At 38.5% G+C, this 22537-nt stretch overlaps 1 protein-coding gene across 1 annotated transcript in view; it reads right to left on the bottom strand.

The window, feature by feature from the left end:
• Positions 1–22537, bottom strand: part of CDKL5 (cyclin dependent kinase like 5) — a 155086-nt gene that overhangs the window by 27473 nt on the left and 105076 nt on the right. Inside the window, exons 9-11 of the mRNA XM_004382822.2 lie at positions 14895–15084; positions 7367–7447; positions 1929–2080 (exon numbers count right to left, since the gene is read on the bottom strand). Coding sequence (XP_004382879.1) covers positions 1929–2080; positions 7367–7447; positions 14895–15084 — 423 coding nt within the window. The remainder of the gene's footprint in view (positions 1–1928; positions 2081–7366; positions 7448–14894; positions 15085–22537) is intronic.

Here is a 22537-nt window from a genome sequence, read left to right as displayed (position 1 = left end):
TGACATCACAGCAAGGTCAGGGTATTCTCTTTTTAACTATTTAAAAGACCCAATTTTAGTTTGAGGTAGGTTAGAATGCTTTTAAATGAACAATACTGTACATAATTCATTTCTTATTAAGCATTCAGAAAATTTTCCTGCAAATATTGTTATTGCTAAAGATGGTTTGATTTGGGAATTCTGTTCCCATCGCATACTAATTGGAGGAAAAGTCGACAGACGAGATAGACAGACAGATTAGACAGACAGATAGATATCTACCCCCCCACCCCAATAGAATGGTAATCTTCGAAATTATCCCTTTCAGTGTTCTCTCTGAAAGCTGCTTCCCAAGGGGTCACTCCTTCTGCCCAGCTCCAGTGCTCTCTGGGCTCTGTTAACCCTATTTCCTCTCCTTTCCCTTCAGCCTAGAAACAGTAACAGCAGAGAAATAACACACATACACAGTAGTCCCCCTTATCCACAGTTTCGCTTCCTGTGGTTTCAGTTACCCCTGGTCAACTGTGGTCCAAAAATATTAAATATGTAGCCTGATGAAATCTTGCTCCATCCTGCCCAGGGACCACATTCACATAACTTTTATTACAGTATATTGTTATAATTGTTCTATTATTAGTTATCGTTGTTAATCTCTTATTGTGCCTAATCTATAAATTAAACTATCATAGGTATGTATGTATGTATAGGACAAAACATAGTATATACAGAGTTTGGTTCTATCCATGGTTTCAAGCATCCATGGGGGTCTTGGAACATATCCCCCGTGGATAAGGGCGGTGGAGACTACTGTATTGTGAACTGTCCTAAAATCAAAAGAGGACAAGAAAGGCACAGAAAAAAGTAAAGACACCCGCTGGAGCTTTTGAGACATTTAGAAATACTGCTATCAATATTGAGCACAAACTTCTATGTGGTTGTAGGAATAAAATATTTAGAGTAATGTAAGATGACATTTCTAATATGACAAGGGAGGTTAAAAAGACAATTACACTACCACAGTTAAGCAGAGAAAATACAGAATAAATGGTTACTACCAATTTATGGATGCAATCCCAGATCTAAACAGTACCAGGTCTTGAGCTTTTAAAATCCTTACCTACAATTTTTCTACACAGAAGGAAATTGAGGAGAAAAGCTGGCGGGGGGAGGAGAATTCTATATTCACAAAGCTCCATATAGAATTACTGTTTTCTATTTGTCTCCCACAATCTAAGCAACACCAGATGACAAGGTCAACTTTGTAGAAGAAGAAGGAAGAGAGGGAGATCGTGACTAGGACACTGTCTTCTTGGGTCAGCTCAAGGCAATGTAAATGTAACCGGGAAATAGAAGTTTTTGAATATTATGCTGAGAAGTTAGAATTAAAAAACACCAATTTTAATCACTAGCTACCAAAGTGACTTTACTATTCCCTATTCTTATTCTTAGGAAAAACTAATTTCTCAATTCAGTGGTTAAAAGACAAGAGCAACAAAAACATAAGACCCTTCTACAGAGCCAGACCTACTTGGTTTAATTGCTAAGAATGTCCTTGGTACCTTCCCACCCACCTGTTCGGCGTCCTCTTCTCCCTCCAAGAAATCCCCTTGCCCTTACCCATCCTTCTTCCTCCAGGATTCCCCTTGAACCCTGTTTACACAGAATCTTCTAGCTCTTGAGGCTGGAAACCCCCTAAGTCGCTAACCCAATGCTACCTTTCCCCGGGAATGTATAGGTTTCCATAATATACTTGTTAAAGACAAGAAAGCCTTTAAGACCCACACAACTCTTTAATTGTGGTTCTGAATCATGTAATAAGCATAAGGAAGATATTTTTGAATAAAGAGGGCTTCCCTTCTTTCCTCTAATTGCATCATTTAAGCAGCCACCTCCTCCACCTACTTGTAAGACCAACACTGCATCTGTATTCCTTAAAAGGGAATATTTACCTATTAGACAGCGTGCTGCTTTCCACGTGGTAAGGTTTTCTTTTTGTTGACCTTGAAGGGGAACGATCCAGAAGTCTCTGGGTTTGAAATGTAGGGTGATTCAAACACTGTTCTGTCAAGTATCTGTCAGCTGGGTCCAACTTCAGTAAATTCTTAGGAAATAAAGTTGAGGATTGGAAAGAACGTTACAAAGTCAAATTTAAATTCTAATAAAAGCCTTTTTTTTTTTTCTCCTTATAAAAGAAATACATGGTCATGGCAAAATATCTGGCAAACACAGCTGAGAAGAAAGAAAGAAAGACAGACATAAAGAAGGACAGACAGAAAAGGAAGGGCCATCTGTATCATCCAGAACCCCAGCCCTCCTCTGAGTCCTTTTCTGAATATCATCTATACATATTTTCTTTTATAAAAGCTGGATCATATTACACACATTAAGTTTTGTATCCTGTACTTTTCACTTACTAACCAAAAACATTTTTACAACATAATTTAGCCATTTTAAATACATTTTCAAGTAAGTAATATATTCACATAAAAGAATATATATTCTTCCTCCTTTTCTGGACCCCCAGATACCTAGTTTCCCTCTTTGGAGGCAACTAACGTTAACTAGTTTGTGTGTGGCCTTCCATAGATATTCTGTGCACAGATCTAGCTGCTCCTTTTATTTTACCCAAATGGCAGCAGCATACACACAAGTGTCTGTACTTAACCTCTTTTGTTTTTGCATTTGACATCGATGTTAGAGATCATTCCATATTGGTAAAAAGTTTCAACTCTATGGATGTACCTTAATTGGTTTTTACCAATTCCCTAATTAGAAACATTTTGGTTGTTACCTTTCTTGTATTATTATGAACAATGCTGCAATGAATAATCCAAAGTGCTTTTTAATGACTATATAGAATTTTATGGTATGGACATACCATGATTTATTTAACCAGTTTCCTACTGTTGAATATTTAGATGGTTGCCACTTTTCATTACCACAATTGATGTCGTGATGAATACCCAAAATCATTGAGCATAAACTCCTAGAAATGGAATTGGTAGGTATGTAAAAATTTAAGGATTCTTTTCTATGTGTTGCTAAGCTACCCTCTGTGAAAGGTCTCAAATTATGCTCCTATCAGCAGTTGTATGAGTCTGCCCATTTCCTGACACCTTCATCAACAACAGGCATCATCGTTCTTTTCAGTACTTGTAAATTAGGTATTTTAAAAATTGGATCTCTTCCAACTATATGACATTCTGGAAGAGGCAAAACTAGAGACAAGGGAAAGAGCAGTGGTTGCTAGGAATTCAGTAGGGGAAGGGGAGGGATGAACAGGTGAAGCGCAGGGGAATTTTAGGGCACTGATACTGGAATGGTAGACATATGACTATGTGTTTGTCAAAACCCACAGGACTGTACCACACAAAGAGTGAACTTGAATGTAAACTATGGACCTTAGTTAACAGTCACATGTCAATATTGGTTCATCAATTGTAACAAATGTTCCACAGCAATACAAGATGTTAATAATATTCTTACGTGTCATATATTAGTGAGTAAACAACCTTAAAAATAAACAAGAAAAGGACACAGAAAAATAAGAAATACATATTATTTATTTATCTCATTAATAATTGGATGAGATTAAAAAAGAGGAGTCTTTATGATCCACTGTCGAACAGTTTTTCTGTAAAACTAAATCTACTACTCTGCACACACAAGTCAGAATCTACTCGAAGGCAACTACAACAACAAAACTGCTCTATTAAAAATAAAAATGTTCAACTTCACCAGTAATCAAAGATGTGAATTAAAATAGCTGTAAGATACCTATGTTTAAAAATTTTATGTATCTGTCCTTTTCTTATTTCTTTTTAAGGGTTGTTTACTCACTAAGGTACTAACCCTTTGTCTTATGTGTCATATATTAGATTTTTTAAAAACTAAAATGTTTTCTTTACATATTATTTATTTATCTCATTAATAATTGGATGAGATTAAAAAAGAGGAATCTTTATTAAAACTAATTTTTATTTACAAATTTAGCAAATTATGTTTCTATATATAAAGAAACATAACCTGACTGAACAGATCATTCTGAAACGTGCTCTTTGAGTGACTGACATTCTCCCCCAGAGGAAGGAAGAAAAGTGAAATGCCAGCATTCCCAAATCCATCTCAAGCTCACTTTCATTGATTTTACCCACAGTTAATCTCTGTGATCCACTGTCGAACAGTGACAAATCTACGTTCCCTCCCAATCAGCCAGACTTCAATTTCAGAGAACCACCTCTAACCTAGCACCACAGAAAATCTGAATTCTAATCCTACTAGATACTGAAATATTCCCTTTGGTTCAAAAGATTCTGGTTATTGAAGTCCAAGCCACCAGTTACATGCAAGTGAATTTACATTCATGTCGATTCGGGCACAACTCTGAAATTATCTCAGTTCTTTTTTCTTCCTTATTAGAGAACAAAAACTGTGCAGGAGTGTAAAATGATTTTGGTCTCAGTGGCAGTAAAACGGTTAACATCAAAATGGTTTCTTCAACTGTAAGATACTAGTTAAAAACAAAAGAAAGTCTGCCCTTGAATAGTCTTTTAAATTAGAAGAATATACCACATTTTTATGTTGCAGATAACGAACTTCTTCTACGCTTGTTTGCCAGCCACTCTCTCCAGGTATTTTCTTAAGCACGTTATGCAAATTTTTTTACACCAACATATAAAAATTTAGCACAGCGGCAATTAAGAGCTTATGAAAATACCTCATGGGGGGAGAGAGTGGTTGGCAAACAAATGTAGAAAGTGCATCTTATTTGTGTAAAAATATGGTATGATCTTTCAGAAGCCAAATAAATACTAGCATTAGTTCTATTTTAATTTATTTAATATTAACAATAGTAGAAATTACTGCACATATACACAAAGAGCTATATTTATAAATAAAGCTGTTAATTTTCAAATTACCTGAAGGGATGAGGTCATTATGAGGGCAATATGAAACTTACCCAGTAAATAGTTTCTAAAATTCAGCATGATGGAGAAAAACAATCATTGTTATTTTTTACTATAACAGAGTCGATATAATTCTTGTAGCTATTCTTAAAATTACAAGGGGCTTCATTAATTCTGGTGACCTGTGTCCCCACTAAAATGGCTGATATGAACAGATGCAGGATGAAACGGCCATTTTAGGTACTTAAATATGGACAAAATTATCAAGACAGCTTTAGAGAGTGGGAAAGAATGTATCTCTCCATGAAAAGATAATCGGTGTTATTCGTTTTTAAAATTCCTTTTCAAAAATAGGTAAAAGACAAAATGGATGATTCTATTATTATAATGTTCAATAACAAGGCAATATTAATCTATGGTGCCAGAAGTCAGAACAGTGGCTTCTGGGAATGGGGAGTAGCAGGGGAGCAAAGCCTGAGAGGGGTCGTGAAGGAGGCTTGCAGGGTGTTAATAATTTCCTATATACCAATCTGGGTGGGGTTGCACATTATATACATTATAAAAACTGACAGGTACACTTATAACCTGTGTACCTTCTAAATACATATCTCAATTAAAATGTTTACTTAATGTTAAAAAAAAATTTGAGACTAAATACATTAAATGAATAGGAGCCCTGGTGGGTCAGTGGTTAAGACCTCGGCTGCTAACCAAAAGATCAGCGGTTGGAACCCATCAGCCACTCCATCGAAGAAGGATGTGGCAGTCTGCTTCCGTAAAGATTACAGCCTTGGAAACCCTATGGGGCAGTTCTGCTCTCTCTTATAGGGTCGCTGGAAGCTGGAATCAACTCAACGGCAATGGGTTTTATATTAAATGAATAAGAACAGAAAGGTTAACTTCCAAACTACTTTTATCAGGTACCATACTGATACTTGGTTATGATTTAACAAAAATGTTCAATTATTTTTATCTAAAAAAAGATAAAAGGCAGAAAACATGAAATTATATTTAACTGAGTTTTCCTACTTTACTTTCATCTAAAAAGTTACCAAATAATTAAGGCCTTGATCAACAAATACTGATTGCATGAAAAAGTGTATTGACAAACCCCAACTGATTTAAGTGATAATTTATGTCTAATCAACTGAAAGAGCTTTGAGGGTTTTTTTTTTTACAGCATTTCTCAACCTGTGTTCAGAGAAACACTAGCATTTTAGAGTTTTATTTAAAAAAAAAAACAGCATTCAGTATTTAATTAAATTTGTGACATGCTAGGTGAAACAGAAAAGTTTTACTGTGGGATTTCCGGAAACCGTTACAGGTTAATGAACACTGTGAATCTCTGTGAAAGGTTATATGGTGTGTGGTCTCTCCTCAAGACCACACCTTGCCCTCACCTCCTCCCCCACACCTATTTACACAGCATTCCCTGGAACACATTAACATAGTCTGAGGCACACAGTTTGAAGCGAAGCAAAGTTCTCAGTTGATTAGCAGTTTCCAACTGTGCTAAGTATGCACTGAAAGGCTCTGGGGGAATGTGGGGGCCGCTGATCTTGACCACTGACTGAATGGGCAAAAAATAAAATGGACTCATTACAGGTGTTTTCAGGGTCTACTACCAAACACCCACCACTTGGTTATGCACTGGCTGGCTGCAACGAAAGCTGAGGAAACAGGAAAAACAGTTCTCTCTCAAGGGGTTGACTGTCTACTGGCGAAGAAAAACTTGAATAAAAAAAAAAATTAGAGAATGTTTTCAGTAGTCCCTAGCAGGAGGACCTTCTGAGTGGGGAGGACTAGCCTGAGGAGGAAGACCTGGGCCATAGTAGGTAGCAGTGATCCTGATGTGTCAAAAGAAGAGCCAGAAACAGCTGATCTGTCTGGGCGAGAACAGGCCAAGTTAGAGAAGAGCAGAATTAGGTTAACTGATAAAATCTGTAGATTATGGAAGCCCTTAAATATCACACAAAATATTTTTACAATTTCTTTTCTTTCAATGTTCATTTTAAGAATTGTTTTAAAATCTTATGCCTGTGCAGCTCTTCAGTGCTAACGGATTTTTCTATTATTCTGTCCATTTTAGGAATATAATTTACATATCCCATGGTTCTGTCTAGATGGAATACCACCATACCAGATCCTGTTGCCACCAAGTCGATTCCACCCTATAGGACAGAGGAGAACTGCCCCATAAGGTTTCCAAGGCTGTAATCTTTACAGAAGCAGACTGCCACATCTTTCTTCCGCAAAGCATCTGGTAGGTTCGAACCACTGACCTTTTGGTTGGCAGCTGAGCGCTTTAATCACTGCACCACCAGTGCACCTTAACATGACATAGTCCCCCACTATTCACCATTATACATATAAGAACAAAACATTTAATTCAGAAAAGCAGGCCATGGTTGCATGTAGACGCAACAGTCACAAACCAAAACACATTTCATACAAAGACATACAACATCAACTTGTCCCACCTTCATTAAGTCAAGTAAAACGCTATTTAAAATCCCAAGGTATCTTCTCTCCAATGACTGAGGATGGTTGACAGCTGGAAACTGTAAGAACAACAGGACAGAAATGTTAGCATATGGGGAAGGATGTGTGTCTACATGTGCTGGGAGAGCTAGAGAAAGCAGCAGATGGGCAGGAGTTATTGCCCTGGTGCCGATCAAAGTCACATTTATCACATATGTAGATTACTTTTGGTTTCTATGTAGTTTAGGTATGGATTACTAGGACTGAGTGTTAAATAACAGGAAAACTCACAGGTGAAAGATGATACCAAAATCTAGGGTGACAATATGACAGCATGTGAAACAAACTGAAACATAAAAATTTGAAACAGTATATTGCTGACTGATCTGCAGACAATTCTTAATTACTAATTAATTAATCGGGGGACAAACAGGAGGGATATGATAAGACATCAGATATAATTCTTATGCCTTTTTTACAACAAAATATCATTCGGTCCTGGAAAGAGAGAAATAAAAAAAGAGGAAAAGGCACCAAGAAGCCAGTACCTGAAAGGCCACAGAAGTGGAGACGATGAATTCAAACACATGTTCTATTACTGCCTTTAATATACCTTTTCAATGGCCGGTTTTCAGTTCCTTCCTTTGAGTAAATTGGAGCAGAAGGCAAACAGAGGCTCCTAGATTAACAAATGCATTTCTAAAGAAAATGAGGGGAAGGGGTCAACTTTATTCAGATGCTCCGTCTTCCCTCTGCTCTCACATTTTGCAATATCTGAGCGGATGCTAAAGCATTGGGTAATCTGACTGGCAGCGCCCAATGCCATATACGCCCTCCAAAGGTAAGGGCTAGTCTGCTTTTAATGTATATTCCTTTAGGCCAACATAAAGACATTTCAAAGAACTGAAACGTCTAAACATGCTAAATAAGTGGGAGTGGGGGACTAGTTATGTAGTAAAGTTCAAGCAAAAGCCTTTTAAGGAGTGATTATGAAATCATTCACACACCGCTAGGTATGACAGGAGAGACAGAAGATGGGTAAGGTCTAAACCTTGCACACAAGGAATCCACAGATGAGTTGGGAAAGCAATCAGTGCTCAGCTGTGCACTTGTAAATTCTAATTGAAGCTCAGAGAAAGGAGAGACCAGTGTGGTTTGCAGCTAGCTGTACAGGACAGAATCCACAGGTAATACTATAACTGGGTTTTGAAAGATGAGAAAAGTGTGAAGACAGAAGTAGGACAGCATCTTCCAGATAGAGGAAGTAGAAGGAATAACTTGACACAGACACATAAGCAATAACCCAAAACTGATTTCTGAGGGAAGTGATGCTATGCGAGTCACTTTAAGTATTGTTATCATTCCTATTTTAGAGATGAGGAAGGTGAGGATCAGAAAGTTTAAGTAACTTGTTCAAGGCAAATTACATAATTAAAAAGCAGTAGAACTGGTATTCACACCCAGGTGTGTGATCCAAGCCCACACTCTTTCTAAAACCAGGTGCCTCTCCTAAAGGAGGTACAGAGGCTCCTTTTGATGTTGTTGGAGCATTAAATATCAGACCATGCTGTGATTAAAGACTCTATACCAGTACACTGTAATTAATATTTTGCTTATGAGGGCTATTTTATGCTACCAGATCTTCCCTCCATCTTTTTTTTTTTCAGAAGTGGTATTTCACTGATAACAAAATTAAGGCTGAAAATAAAAAAAAAATTAGAAATACAATTGAAAATGACCAAGAAAATTCTTAACTCAAAATTTTTTAATTTATGTGCTTTGGAATGAAATCTACCATTCTAATAAAAGATATTCAATTAATATCCAAAACTCAAGCACAGAAGTTTAAAGTACAGACTGGTACTGGTACAACAACAGATACACAGACCACTGGAACAGAACTGAGAATCCAGACATAAATTCATCCACCTATGAGCAGCTGATATTTGACAAAGGCCCAAAGTCAATTAAATGGGGAAAAGATGGTCTCTTTAACAAATGGTGCTGGCATAACTGGATATCCATCCACAAAAAATTGAAACAAGACCCATACCTCACACCATGCACAAAAACTAACTCAAAATGGATCAAAGACTTAAATATAACATTGAAAATGATAAAGGTCATGGAAGAAAAAGCAGGGACACTAGGAGCCCTAATACATGGCATAAACAGAATACAAACCATAAGTAACAATGCACAAACACCAGAAGAGAGACTAGATAACTGGGAGCTCCTAAAAATCAAACACTTATGTTCATCAAAAGACTTCACCAGAAGAGTCAAAAGACAACCTACAGACTGGGAAAAAAATTTTGGCTATGACAAATCCGATCAGCGTCTAATCTCTAAAATCTACAAGATACTGCAAAACCTCAACAACAAAAAGGCAAATAACCCAATCAAAAAATGGGCAAAGAATTTGAACAGGCACTTCACCAAACAACACATTCAGGCGGCTAACAGAGACATGAGGAAATGCTCACGATCATTAGCCATTAGAGAAATGCAAATCAAAACTACAATGAGATACCATCTCACCCCAACAAGGTTAGCTTTAATACAAAAAACACCAAATAATAAACACGTTGGAGAGGTTGTGGAGACACTGGAACACTTATACACTGTTGGTGGGAACGTAAAATGGTACAACCACTTTGGAAATCGATTTGGCGCTTCCTTAAAAGCTAGAAATAGAAGTACCATACGATCCAGCAATCCCACTCTTTTGAATATATCCTAGAGAAATAAGAGCCGTCACAAGAATAGATAGATGCACACCCATGTTCACTGCAGCACTGTTCATGATAGCAAAAAGACGGAAACAACCTAGGTGCTCATCAATGGACGAATGGATAAACAAATTATGCTATATTCACACAATGATAAAGAACATCCATGAATCCGTGAAACATCTCATAACATGGATGAGCCTAGAAGGTATTATGCTGAGTGAAATTAGTCAGTTGCATAAGGACAAATATTGGACAAGACCACTACTATAAGATCTCAAGAAAAGGTTTAAACACAGAAGAAAACATTCTTTGATGGTTACAAGGCTGCGGAGGGAGGGACAGGGGTATTCACTAACTAGATAGTAGACAAGAATTATCTTAGGTGAAGGGAAGGACAACACACAATACAGGAGAAGTCGGCACAATTGGACTAAACCAAAAGCTAAGAATTTTCCTGAATACAGGACAGAGTAGCAGAAGTGGAGGTCTGGGGACCATGCTTTCAGGGGACATGTAGGCCAATTGGCATAACAAAGTTTATTAAGAAAATGTTCTGCAGCCCACTTTGGTAAGTGGCGTCTGGGGTCTTAAAAGCTTGCAAGTGGCCATCTAAGATGCATCAATTGGTCCTGACCCACCTGGAGTAAAGGAGAATGAAGAACACCAAAGACACAAGGAAAAGTGTTAGCCCAAGAGACAGAAAGGGCCACAGAAACCAGAGACTGCATCAGCTTGAGGCCAGAAAAACTAGATGGTGCCTGGCTACCACCAATGACCGCCCTGACAGGAAACACAACAGAGAGTCCCTGATGGAGCAGGAGAAAGGTGGGGTGCAGAACTCAAATTCTAGTAAAAAGACCAGACTTAATGGTCTGACTGAGACTGGAGGAACCCCAGAAAGCATGGCCTCCGGACTCTCTGTAAATCCAGCACTAAAACCATGCTCGAGGCCAACTCTTCAGATAAAGATTAGACTGGACTATGGGACATAAAATGATACTCGTGAAGAAACTGTTTCTTAGCTCAAGTAGATATACGAGACTAAATGGGCAGCTCCTGTCCGGAGGCGAGATGAGAAGGCAGAAAGGGACAGGAACTGGTTGAATGGACACGGGAAATCCGGGATGGAAAGGAGGAGTGTGCTGTCACAGTATAGGGAGAGCAACTAGGGTCACATAGCAGTGTGTGTATAAATTTTTGTATGAGAAACTAAACTGTAAACTTTCATTTAAAGCATAATTAAAAAAAAAAAAAAGAAGTTCAAAGTATATCCCAGTCAGTAGGTTGGTTGCTGGATCAATTGGTCAAGACAACAATAGAAGAGTGCCTCTTTACAGAGCATCTACTATGTGCCAGGCAACAATCTGGGCATTTTACATATAATATTTAATCTTCTCAACAGCTCCATCAGGTGGTACTTCTATTATCATCATTTTACACATGAAGAACCAGAGGCACAGGATGGCAACATAACTTGTTCAAAGTCATTCAGGCAGTAAATACGGAGCTAGGATTTGAACCCCAGCAATCTTACCCTAGTAGTCATGGGGTGGCCATGAGTTGGAATCACTCAGAGGCAACTGGGTTTTTTGTTTTTGTTGTCTTGCTCCAGAGCTACAGGCCTGTAACACTGGACAGATTACTGATGAGTCTGTGTTGTTCCACAGCAGGGCCACCTTATGTGCTTAGCTATCTGCTGCAGACATTCTCAAGCAGAATTATGAAGGAAAATTTTTCCCTCAAAAGATGTTGTGAAACCTCTAAAGAGATTAAACTAATTTAGTTAAAACACCAAAGACTTTCAGACTAAAATGTAAAAATATTAAAGCTAACAAAACGCAAAATGTCACAGAAGCAGCAATTTCCCCAACAGATATTTATAACCAGCTTTGTCATATGCTGTCTAGCATTTTACACGTACTGTTTAATGAGGAGGTCTGTGAACAAACAGGATCACAGACAAATGCAGAAGATATCCTTCATGAGGCCTGTCTGATCAAATGATACCTCTTCTTCAATATCCATTTCAAATTTCGAGTCCTTCATAAAGCCTTCTCTAACGAATCCAGTCAACTATGACTTCTACCCTTCTAGAACATCTGACACTCTCATGGCCTAAATCATGGTGAGACATATTAGAAAACAGTACAATGTAGTAAGGAACACAAAACTTTAATATATATGCTTTATTATAAATTGTATTTTTCTAATTATTTCATACATGAAAGTCCTAATTCTTCAGCTAATTTTTGGGTTGCTGAAGGCCAGGGACCATGTCAGATACCTGTTTATACCCTCTTCAGAGAATCCAGCTTAGAGGCTTTTCAACGGAAGTTTCAGGCAAAGAACAAGTCAGCCAGTAGACCAAGCTTAATGTTCCAGCCGTTAGTGCTAAAATTCTGAGGTCAAATATTCAATCATTGTACATTTATTGCCCAGTAGGCATTTTGTAGGTTGCTACAGATATAATGAACATAATACAGACAAAGGGAGGAGAATGCACTGAACGCTACAAAAGAGATAGGAGCACAGAAGAGGGAGTCACCTGGAGAAGTCTAGAAAGGCTTCATAGAGGGAGGACATTTGACCTGAGTCTGGGGGAAGGCGGAGGAAGAGGAGCTTTCCAGAAGTGAGGTGAGTGCTGGGAGCATTATAGAAATGGGAATGCAGCACTGGAGAAGCGAGAAGTCAAGAAGTCAAGGAAATGGTGAGAAGCTCAATGTGGCCAAAGGGTAGGGGGCAGGGAGCAGGGGACAGGAAAGGGTGAGAGATGAGGCTGGAGGGCTAAGAACAAGGGGTTTGTAATGCTACCCTAAGGGGTTTAAACTTTACCTGCAATCCTGTGGATGTTTTTAAACAAAGGAGGAGAGAGAACGAAATGTGCAGTTTGGAGGGAAGATCATTATAAAGGCAAGGTGAACAGACTGAAGAGAGAAAGTTTGAGAGATCAGTTTGGTAGTTGTCAATAATTTGGGTAAACAGTGATGAAGGTAAAAGAAGCATTAGAGATGGACAGCAGGGAAATATATTTGAGCTTTAGAGCTGATGACGCTGATTGGTTCAATCAAATCATTCAAATATTTATTGAGTACCTATTACATGTGCTAGGCTCTGTGTTAGATGCTGGGAATACAGTGATGAAACAGATCATTTCTGCCCTTGGGGAGCTTATACTCTAGTAGGGGAGAACTAGACAGTTAACAAGTAAACAAATAAACAATATAATTATAAACATAACACTTATGCTGGAAAAAAGAAGGGTACCATGGGAGACAGGGACTAGGAGGGAGGTGGGGTTGGGCAAGGGAAGCACCTTCCTGGGAAGGCCCAAATCCCTGAAGCTGGAAAAATCTTGGAATGCTTACAGAAGTGGGGGAGAAAAAAGAAAAGAGAGGCAAGTGTGGTGAGAGTTTGGAGGTGGAAGGGAAAGGGGCTAGGTCTGAGAGGTTAGGTCAGGGAACTAGGAGGGCCCAGATCAGATACGGTCTCATAGGCTATTTGGTAAGGAGTGTGGATTTAGCCTTGGTGAAACAGAAATTCATTCATTATGTCTAACTTCCTTTCTGAAGATAATAGATTTTCCCTTTTGCTAGATTAAGGGCAAGTCCTATTCACCGCCATATTTTCAGCATCTAGTATGACAAATGTTCAATAACTCTGTGGCACTATACACAGGACCACATGTGCTACTTATATAACGGCCGTCATTTCTCTCATTTTTGGCTTATAAAAGCAAAACTATAAGGAGAAAAGAGAGACTTGCCTGAGGTAACTCAGACAGATCTGGAGGAGAGAGAGAAAGCAGGAAGGAGGTGAAAGAGAAACTACGGGCTTTTTTTCATTCATTTCTTCAGCATTGCTTAAGCCCAGCAGGAGCGGGCACTGTGCTGGGCACACGTATGTCAGAAGCAGTGCTCCTTAAAGTGAAATGAACTGACAGACAGAAAAACGAAGACAAAATCAAGGGATCTTATAAATCAAGAAGATATGGTTTGAGAATTATGCGTTTAAGAGAAAGAAAGGAAGTGGTGGTGAGATTATTCTATACTTCTTAGAATGAACACCAATTCACGGTCAACCACCAAACAGGGGAATTGAAAACTAAGAGTAACTTTTGGGGTAGACGGAAGAGAGAGGCAGCCTCTAACTAACCAGCTGCTCCAATAAGGCCCCTCTGCAAGTTATATCCCTCATTTGGGGAAAGCCTATACTTCCTAAGAAAGATTCTTTTTAGCATAGTCTCAGAAAACAAGTTTTGTTCAAGTTAACAAGTCTAACTTGCCCAAGATAATCCACTAGTTTGAAAAGAAGATTTGATGTTTCATTATAAACAGACAAGAAATGCCTGCTAGAACAAGCACCTTTACATTTGCGGAATGCAAGTCTTAGTAGTCTTCCTTGAATCACTACAAATGAGTTTTCTCATATAGGCAGTAGCCATGCATACATTTGCTATCTTTCAGAGACACTTAATACATTGGGTAAAGAAAAATTCTAAGATAACCAAAGTTTAGAATATAATAACACATACGCTAGAAAAGATTTTAAAAAATTGAAATTTACAAATTAGAAAAAACATTTGCAGCTCCCACTTAAAAATTCTGACCATTTTTTTCCCATTGTTCACAAATACTATGAAAGATTCAAAAATAAAATATTATAATGGGGATTATAAACACTGTAATGGGAAAGGGATAGTATTCAATGGGTAGCGTAGCATCCATTGTCCAATGAACAATGATTTAAATACTGCTGTACTGATTCCACTTTGGGTTTTAGCCAAACCTCTTACCCGGAGCCCGTGGAAGTGGGGATTACTATAGAAGAGCTTCATCTGCTCAGATGGAAGTGGTCCTAGCACCTTCTGAATGGTAAAAAGTTGGTCAATTTCACTCTCTCCAGGAAACAAAGGCTGTCCATCACTGAGCTCCCCAAGAATACAGCCCACTGACCACATGTCTACGGACTTTCCATATGGAGCTCTGAAAAGCAAAGGGAGAGATTATCTTGGCAAGTGAAGAAATACAATGTTTTAATAATTTCCAACAGATTCACGATTTAAAGCACATTTATGTATTCTAGGATTTAAAGTACCATATGGAAAAAAAGGAAGCCTGAAGAAAAGGAAATACAGATATCCAAGTAAAAATTCAGAGCACACATGAATAAATCTAAGCAAATAAAGCCATCAGTTTAATAGCAATTTAGTTAGAACACACTGATTTGAAATCTATTCACATCTGGGTATATCTTGAACATGAATGGTTTAATAAACCCTATAACACAGTGCACACATCTGATGAGTAACACCTCACTGCGGGAAACGAATTGGTCCTAAGAAGTATACTTTCCAGGCAATTATCCTTCAGCTCTCTAAATGTCAAAAAGTTACATCTTACCAGTTTTTTAGTTCAGTCTATTAAAATGTACTACTGACAAGAAGACACAGCAGCTGCAACAATGGGCTCAAGCAGAACAACGATTGTGAAGATGGCGCAGGACCGGGCAAGTGTTTCGTTCTGTTATACATAGGGTCGTTATGAGTCGGAACTGACTCGACAGCACCGAACAACAACGACAATGACAACTGCCAACAAACAACCCAATTTAAAAAATGAGCAAAGGACTTGAATAAACTTCTCTCCAAAGAAGATAGACTAATGGCCAATAAGCACAGGAAAAGATACTCAAAGTCATTAGGCATTAGGGGAATGCAAATCAAAACCACAATGAGATACCACTTCATACCTACTAGGATGGCTATTATCAGAAAAAAATGGAAAATAACAAGTGTTGGCAAGGATGTGGAGAAACTGGAACCCTCATCCATTGCTGATGGAAATTAACATGCAGCAGCAGCTGTGGAAAACAGTTTTGCGGGTCCTCAGAAAGTGAAACATAGAGTTACCACATGACCCAGTAATTCCACTCCTAGTCATATACTTGACACCTGAAAACAGGGACTCAAACTTGTACACTAATGTTCACTGCAGCACTATTCACAATAGCCAAAAGGTGGAAACAACACAAGTGTCCATCAAAAGATAAATGGATAAACAAAATGTGATATATCCACACAATGGAATATTATTCAGCCATAAAGAGAAATGAAGTTCTGGCATATGCCACAACATGGATGAACCTTGAAAACATTATGCTGAGTGAAATAAGTCAGACACAAAAGGGCAAATATTGTATGAAATATCTAGAATAGGCAAATGTTTAGAGACAAAAATTTATTAGTGGTTACCAGGGGCTGGAGAGAGGGGAGAAGTGGAGTAACAGCTGAAGGGGTATGAATTTCTGTGTGTAGAGATGAAAAACGTTTGGAAATGGATAGCAGTGATGGTAGCACAATATGTTAATGTAACTGTCACTCAATAGTACACTTAAAAATGGTTAAAATGACAATTTTTTGTTATATATATATATATATATAATTACCACAATGAAATGTAAACAGAAATGTACTACTGATTTGTGTGTCTTCTTAAACAACACTGAGTATTATTTAACCTTTGATTACTTGTTGTTCTTGTTGTTAGGTGCCATCGAGTCGGTTCTGACTCAGCAACCCTGTGTACAACAGAACGAAACACTGCCCGGTCCTGCACCATGCCCATAATCATTGTTATGCGTGAGCCCATTGTTGCAGCCACTGTGTCAATTCATCTCATTGAGGGTCTTCCTCTTTTTCACTGACCCTGTACTTTGCTAAGCATAATGTCCTTCTCCAGGGACTGATCTCTCCTGACAACATGTCCAAAGTATGTAAGACGTAGTCTCGTCATCCTTGCTTCCAAGGAGCACTCTGGCTGTACTTCTTCCAAAACATAATGTGTTCATTCTTTTGGCAGTCCATGGTATATTCAATATTCTTCGCCAACACCACAATTCAAAGGCATCAATTCTTCCATCTTCTTTATTCACTGTCCAGCTTTCGCATGCATTTATGATGCGACTGAAAATACCATGACTTGAGTCAGGCGCACCTTAGTCTTCAAGGTGCCATCTTTGCTTTTCAACACTTTAAAGACGTCTTTTGCAGCAGATTTGCTCAGTGCAATGCATCTTTTGATTTCTTGACTGCTGCTTCCACGGGTGTTATGGATCCAAGTAAAATGAAATCCTTCAATCTTTTCTCCGTGTATCATGACGTTGCTTACTGGTCCAGTTGTGAGGATTTTTGTTTCCTTTATGTTGAGGTGTAATCCATACTGAAGGCTGTGGTCTTTGATCTTCATCAGTAAGTGCGGCAAGTCCTATTCACTTTCAGCAAGCAAGGTTGTGTCATCTGCATAACACAGGTTGTTAATGAGTCTTCCTCCAATCCTGATGCCCCATTCTTCTTCATATAGACCAGCTTCTCGGATCATTTGCCCAGCATACAGATTGAATAGGTATGGTGAAAGGATACAACCCTGACGTGCACCTTTCCTGACTTTAAACCATGAAGTATCCCCTTGTTCGGTTCGAACAACTGCCTCTTGATCTATGTACAGGTTCCTCATGAGCACAATTATTTTGGAATTCCCATTCTTCGCCATGTTATCCATAATTTGTCATGATCCGCACAGTCGAATGCCTTAGCATAGTCAATAAAACCCAGGTAAACATCTTTCTGGTATTCTCGGCTTTCAGCCAAGATCCATCTGACATCAGCAACGATATCCCTGGTTCCACGTCCTCTTCTGAATCTGGCCTGAATTTCTGGCAGTTCCCTGTTGATATACTGCTGCAGCCGCTTTTGAATGATCTTCAGCAAAATTTTACTTGCGTGTGATATTAGCGATATTGTTCAATAATTTCTGCATTAGGTTGGATCACCTTTCTTGGGAATAGGTATAAATATGGATCTCTTCCAGTCGGTTGGCCAGGTAGCTGTCTTCCAAATTTCTTGGCATAGACGAGTGAGCATTTCCAGTGCTGCATCCATTTGTTGAAACATGTCAATTGATATTCTGTCAACTCCTGAAGCCTTGTTTTTCACCAATGCCTTCAGTGCAACTTGGACCTCTTCCTTCAGTGCCATTGGTTCCCGATCATATGCTACCTCTTGAAATGGCTGAACGTCGACCAACTCTTTTTGGTATAATGACTCTGTGTATTCCTTCCATCTTCTTTTTTTTATATATATATATTTTTTAATTGTACTTTAGGTGAAGGTTTACAGAACAAATAGTTTCTCATTACACAGTCAGTATACTATTGTTTTATGACATTGGTTAACAACCCCATGACATGTCACCACTCTCCCTTCTCAACCTTGGAGGACCTTTTTTGGTGAAAATATACATAGCCAAAGATACACCATTTCAAAAATGTCTACATGTACAATTCAGTGACATCGATTACATTCTTCCAGTTGTGCTGTTTTCTCACTATCCTTTTCCAAATTATTCCATCACCATTATCTTCAACTCACTGCCCCCTAGGCTTCCCATTAAACCTTCTGAGTTGCTGTTGTCAATTTGATCTCACATAGATAATTCTTTTTTTTATTTTTGTACTTTAGATGAAGGTTTACAGAACAGAATAGTTTCTCATTAAACAGTTAGTACACATATTGCCCTATGACAATGTTTAACAACCCCACGACATGTCAACACTGTCCTTTCTCAACCTTGGGTTCCCTATCACCAGCTTTCCTGTCCCCTCCTGCCTTCTAGTCCTTGTCCCTGGACTGCTGTGGCTCATTAGTCCCATTTTGTTTTATTGGCCTGTCTAATCTTTGGCTGAAGGGTGAACCTCAGTAGTGACTTCACCACTGAACTAAAAGGGTGTCTGGGGGCCATACTCTCGGGGTTTCTCCAGTCTCTTTCAGGCCAGTAAATCTGGTCTTTTTTGTGTGTGTTAGAATTTTGTTCTACATCCTTCTCTAGCTCTGTCCAGAGCCCTCTGTTGTGATGCCGGTCAGAGCAGTCAGTGGTGGTAGCCTGGCACCATCCAGCTGTACTGGACTCAGTCTGGTGGAGGCCTTGGTAGCTGTGGTCCATTAGTCCTTTGGACTAATCTTTTCCTTGTATCCTGCTCTCTTCATTCTCCCTTGCTCCTGAAGGGGTGAGACCAGTGGAGTATCTCAGATGGCTGCTCACAGGCTTTTAAGACCCCAGACGCTACCCTTCCATCTACTTTTGATGCTTCCTGCATCGTTTAATATTTTCCCCATAGAATCCTCCAATATTGCAACTCGAGGCTTGAATTTTTTCTTCAATTCTTTCAGCTTGAGAAATGCAGAGCGTGTTCTTCCCTTTTGGTCTTCTATCTCCAGCTCTCTGCACATGTCATTATAATACTTTACTTTGTCTTCTCGAGCTGCCCTTTGAAATCTTCTGTTGAGTTCTTTTACTTCATCATTTCTTACTTTTTCTTTAGCTACTCAAAATTCAAGAGCAAGTTTCAGAGTCTCTTCTGACATCCACTTGCTCTTTTCTTTCTTTCCTGTCTTTTTAATGACCTCTTGCTTTCTTCACATATGATGTTCTTGATGTCATTCCACAACTCGTCTGGTTTTCGGTCATTAGTGTTCAATGCGTCAAATCTATTCTTCAGATGGTCTCTAAATTCGGGTGGGATATACTCAAGGTCGTACTTTGCCTCTCGTGGACTTGTTCTAATTTTCTTGTTTCAACTTGAACTTGTGTATGAGCAACTGACGGTCTGTTTCGCAGTCGGCCCCCGGGCTTGTTCTGACTGACTGACGTTTTCCATTGTCTCTTTCCACAGATGTAGTTGAGATCTGATTCCTGTGTATTCCATCTGGTAAGGTCCACGTGTATAGTCGCCGTTTATGTTGGTTAAAAAAAGGTATTTGCAATGAAGGAGTCGTTGGTCTTGCGAAATTCTATCATGAGATCTCTGGCACTGTTTCCATCACCAAGGCCATATTTTCCAACTACCAATCCTTCTTTGTTTCCAACTTTCACATTGCAATCAACAGTAATTATCAATGCATCCTGATGGCATGTTCGATCAATTTCAGACCGCAGAAGCTGGTAAAAATCTTCAATTTCTTCATCTTTGGCCTTAGTTGTTGGTGCATAAATTTGAATAACAGCCGTATTAACTGGTCTTCCTTGTAGGCTTATGGATTATTAGCCTATTACTGACAGCGTTGTACTTCAGGATAGATCTAAAATGTTCTTTTTGATGATGCAAGCAACGCCATTCCTCTTCAAGTTGTTATTCACAGCATAGTAGAGCATATGATTATCTGCTTCAAAAGGGTCAATACCAGTCCATGTTAGCTCACTAATGCCTAGGATGTCGATGTTTTTGTATTCCATTTCATTTTTGACGATTTCCAATTTGATTACTTAGAGTCACAATTTGCAATAGCTAAGATTATACTAAGTTCTATCTTATTATTTACTTGAATATATTTATTTATACCCTATGCATACAGAGCTTTATGATAACTAAAACTAGAACGAAAAAAAACTAAACCTGTAACTGTCGAGTCGATTCCGACTCATAGCAACCCCCGATAGGACAGAGTAGAACTGCCCCATAGGGTTTCCAAGGGGCAGCTGGTGGATTCGAACTGCTGACCTTTTGGTTAGCAGCAGAGGTCTTAACCACTATGCCACCAGGGCTTTATGATAACTACTTCCCTAAAAGCAATTTTTTCCCAGTTTACTTAGGGGTTTATAACTCTTTTCTAGGATCCGAGTTTACCTAACGGCTATAGGAGTGTTATTGTTATTAATAAATGAAGGCTACACATGAAAATCGAGGTATCCCCAGAATAGCTTTTGTGCCTGTACTCTAGCATTGGTAGCCTTGAGTCAAATCATAAACAGCAAATTAAGGAAGAAACCATATCTCCTTTTGTTTCAAACACAAATAATCCAACCTTTAAAAAGGGAAGGCAAATTAAATCACTGCAACAATAAGTCAATATTTTATTTATCTCATGTCCTTCTCACAGAAACCTAAGAACCATATTAGAAAACTTCATTTAAATCATTTTGTGCCAGCTTGTTGGGGAGGGAAGGATACTAACCTTTCTTTCTCTGTATGAGAGACAAACAATTTGTTCAGTAGTGCTAGATGGAGAAACCTATGGAAAAATCTCCACATACCCACTGCAAGCTATTTTTCTTCTGTCTGTCAACTGATTTGAATAATTTATGCAGCTGAAACTATTTTGAATGTCAAGGACAAAGTCTCAAGAATGTATACAAATGTAAATTCTTAATGTAAAACAAATATCAACCGATTTCAATGGCATTTTCACACAATATGGCCCTTCAACTAGCACCTGACAATCATTTAATCAACAATATTCAGTTAGTTACACCGGGGTTCCCATGTACTTTTAGCAGCTACTACACACCTCTAAACATAATCTCAGTCTTCCCACAGGTATTTTTAGGCAGGAAACACTTTCTGTAGTTTCACAATAAGGCTGTCCTCAGAATGAACTTCTTGGGGCTACCTTACATACAAAACCATATTATAAGGAGTTTTTCTACCATACTTGAATCCTTTGATGGGGTTCTAAGAATGATCTACTTCATACTCATTTCTCTCACTGGCAAATAAAACCCAACCAGATGCCATCACATCAATTTTGACTCATGGTGACCCATTAGTGTCCAGTAAATTCAAATTTCCAATCCTCTCGCCCAAAGAAAATGGACTATACATCCCAGTGAGTCCAGAAAGAGGTACACAGAAGAAACACAGATAGACACAAAAGAAAATCAATCCTAAATCTGAGTTTAAAATTTAGCACAGAAATTCTAAAATCTATCCACACAAAAGAGAGAGAACATGACTAACCATCATTCATTTCTCAGGATAAATCAAGCCCCAGATTTCCAAAACACAAAAAAGCTTTCAGTAACTGATGCCAATAATACTTATATGCTCTAGATCAGCAATGAACCAAGAATTACCACCAGATGGCTGGTAGACCCTGGGAAATTAACTGTTAACATCAAAATAAACCCAGTGAGTAAATTAAGTCATGATCTTCGGAAGAAATCCAAGAATTTATATTGGTATTACATAAAAAGTCTCTTTTAAAAATTAAACTTGTCATGCCCCCCAGAAACATATATGGTCCACTGAAGAACAGACGTAAACCACAATTTGTGCACGTGTCACCATGACCACCATATCTAATTTTATTTGTACAGTGCGCCTTCTTTTTCCATCCTTGGGTGGTCTCAAAGAAGGAAATACAATCTAGGGAAAATAAGAAAATACATTGACTAGGGTAGGTAGAGAATCATTATCGTCGAAACTATGTGATGGAGATCAGGCACTAAAGTTAAAAGGTATGAAAAAGAATCTTATTAGAAAGCTCTTTTCTGGTGTTAACAGATGACTGAAAGAACACTGAAAGTGGCAGAGTGGGGGCAAAGATGCCTGGATGGATGTGGAGATGTTGCTGAGAAAATCACAAATGTACTGCTAGTTTGAATA

This window comes from Trichechus manatus, unplaced genomic scaffold (genome assembly GCF_000243295.1).
Source record: "Trichechus manatus latirostris isolate Lorelei unplaced genomic scaffold, TriManLat1.0 scaffold00100, whole genome shotgun sequence".
Taxonomy (NCBI): domain Eukaryota; kingdom Metazoa; phylum Chordata; class Mammalia; order Sirenia; family Trichechidae; genus Trichechus; species Trichechus manatus.
Note: the sequence above shows the minus strand (reverse complement) of the source record. Positions and strands in the feature narration are given on the sequence as shown.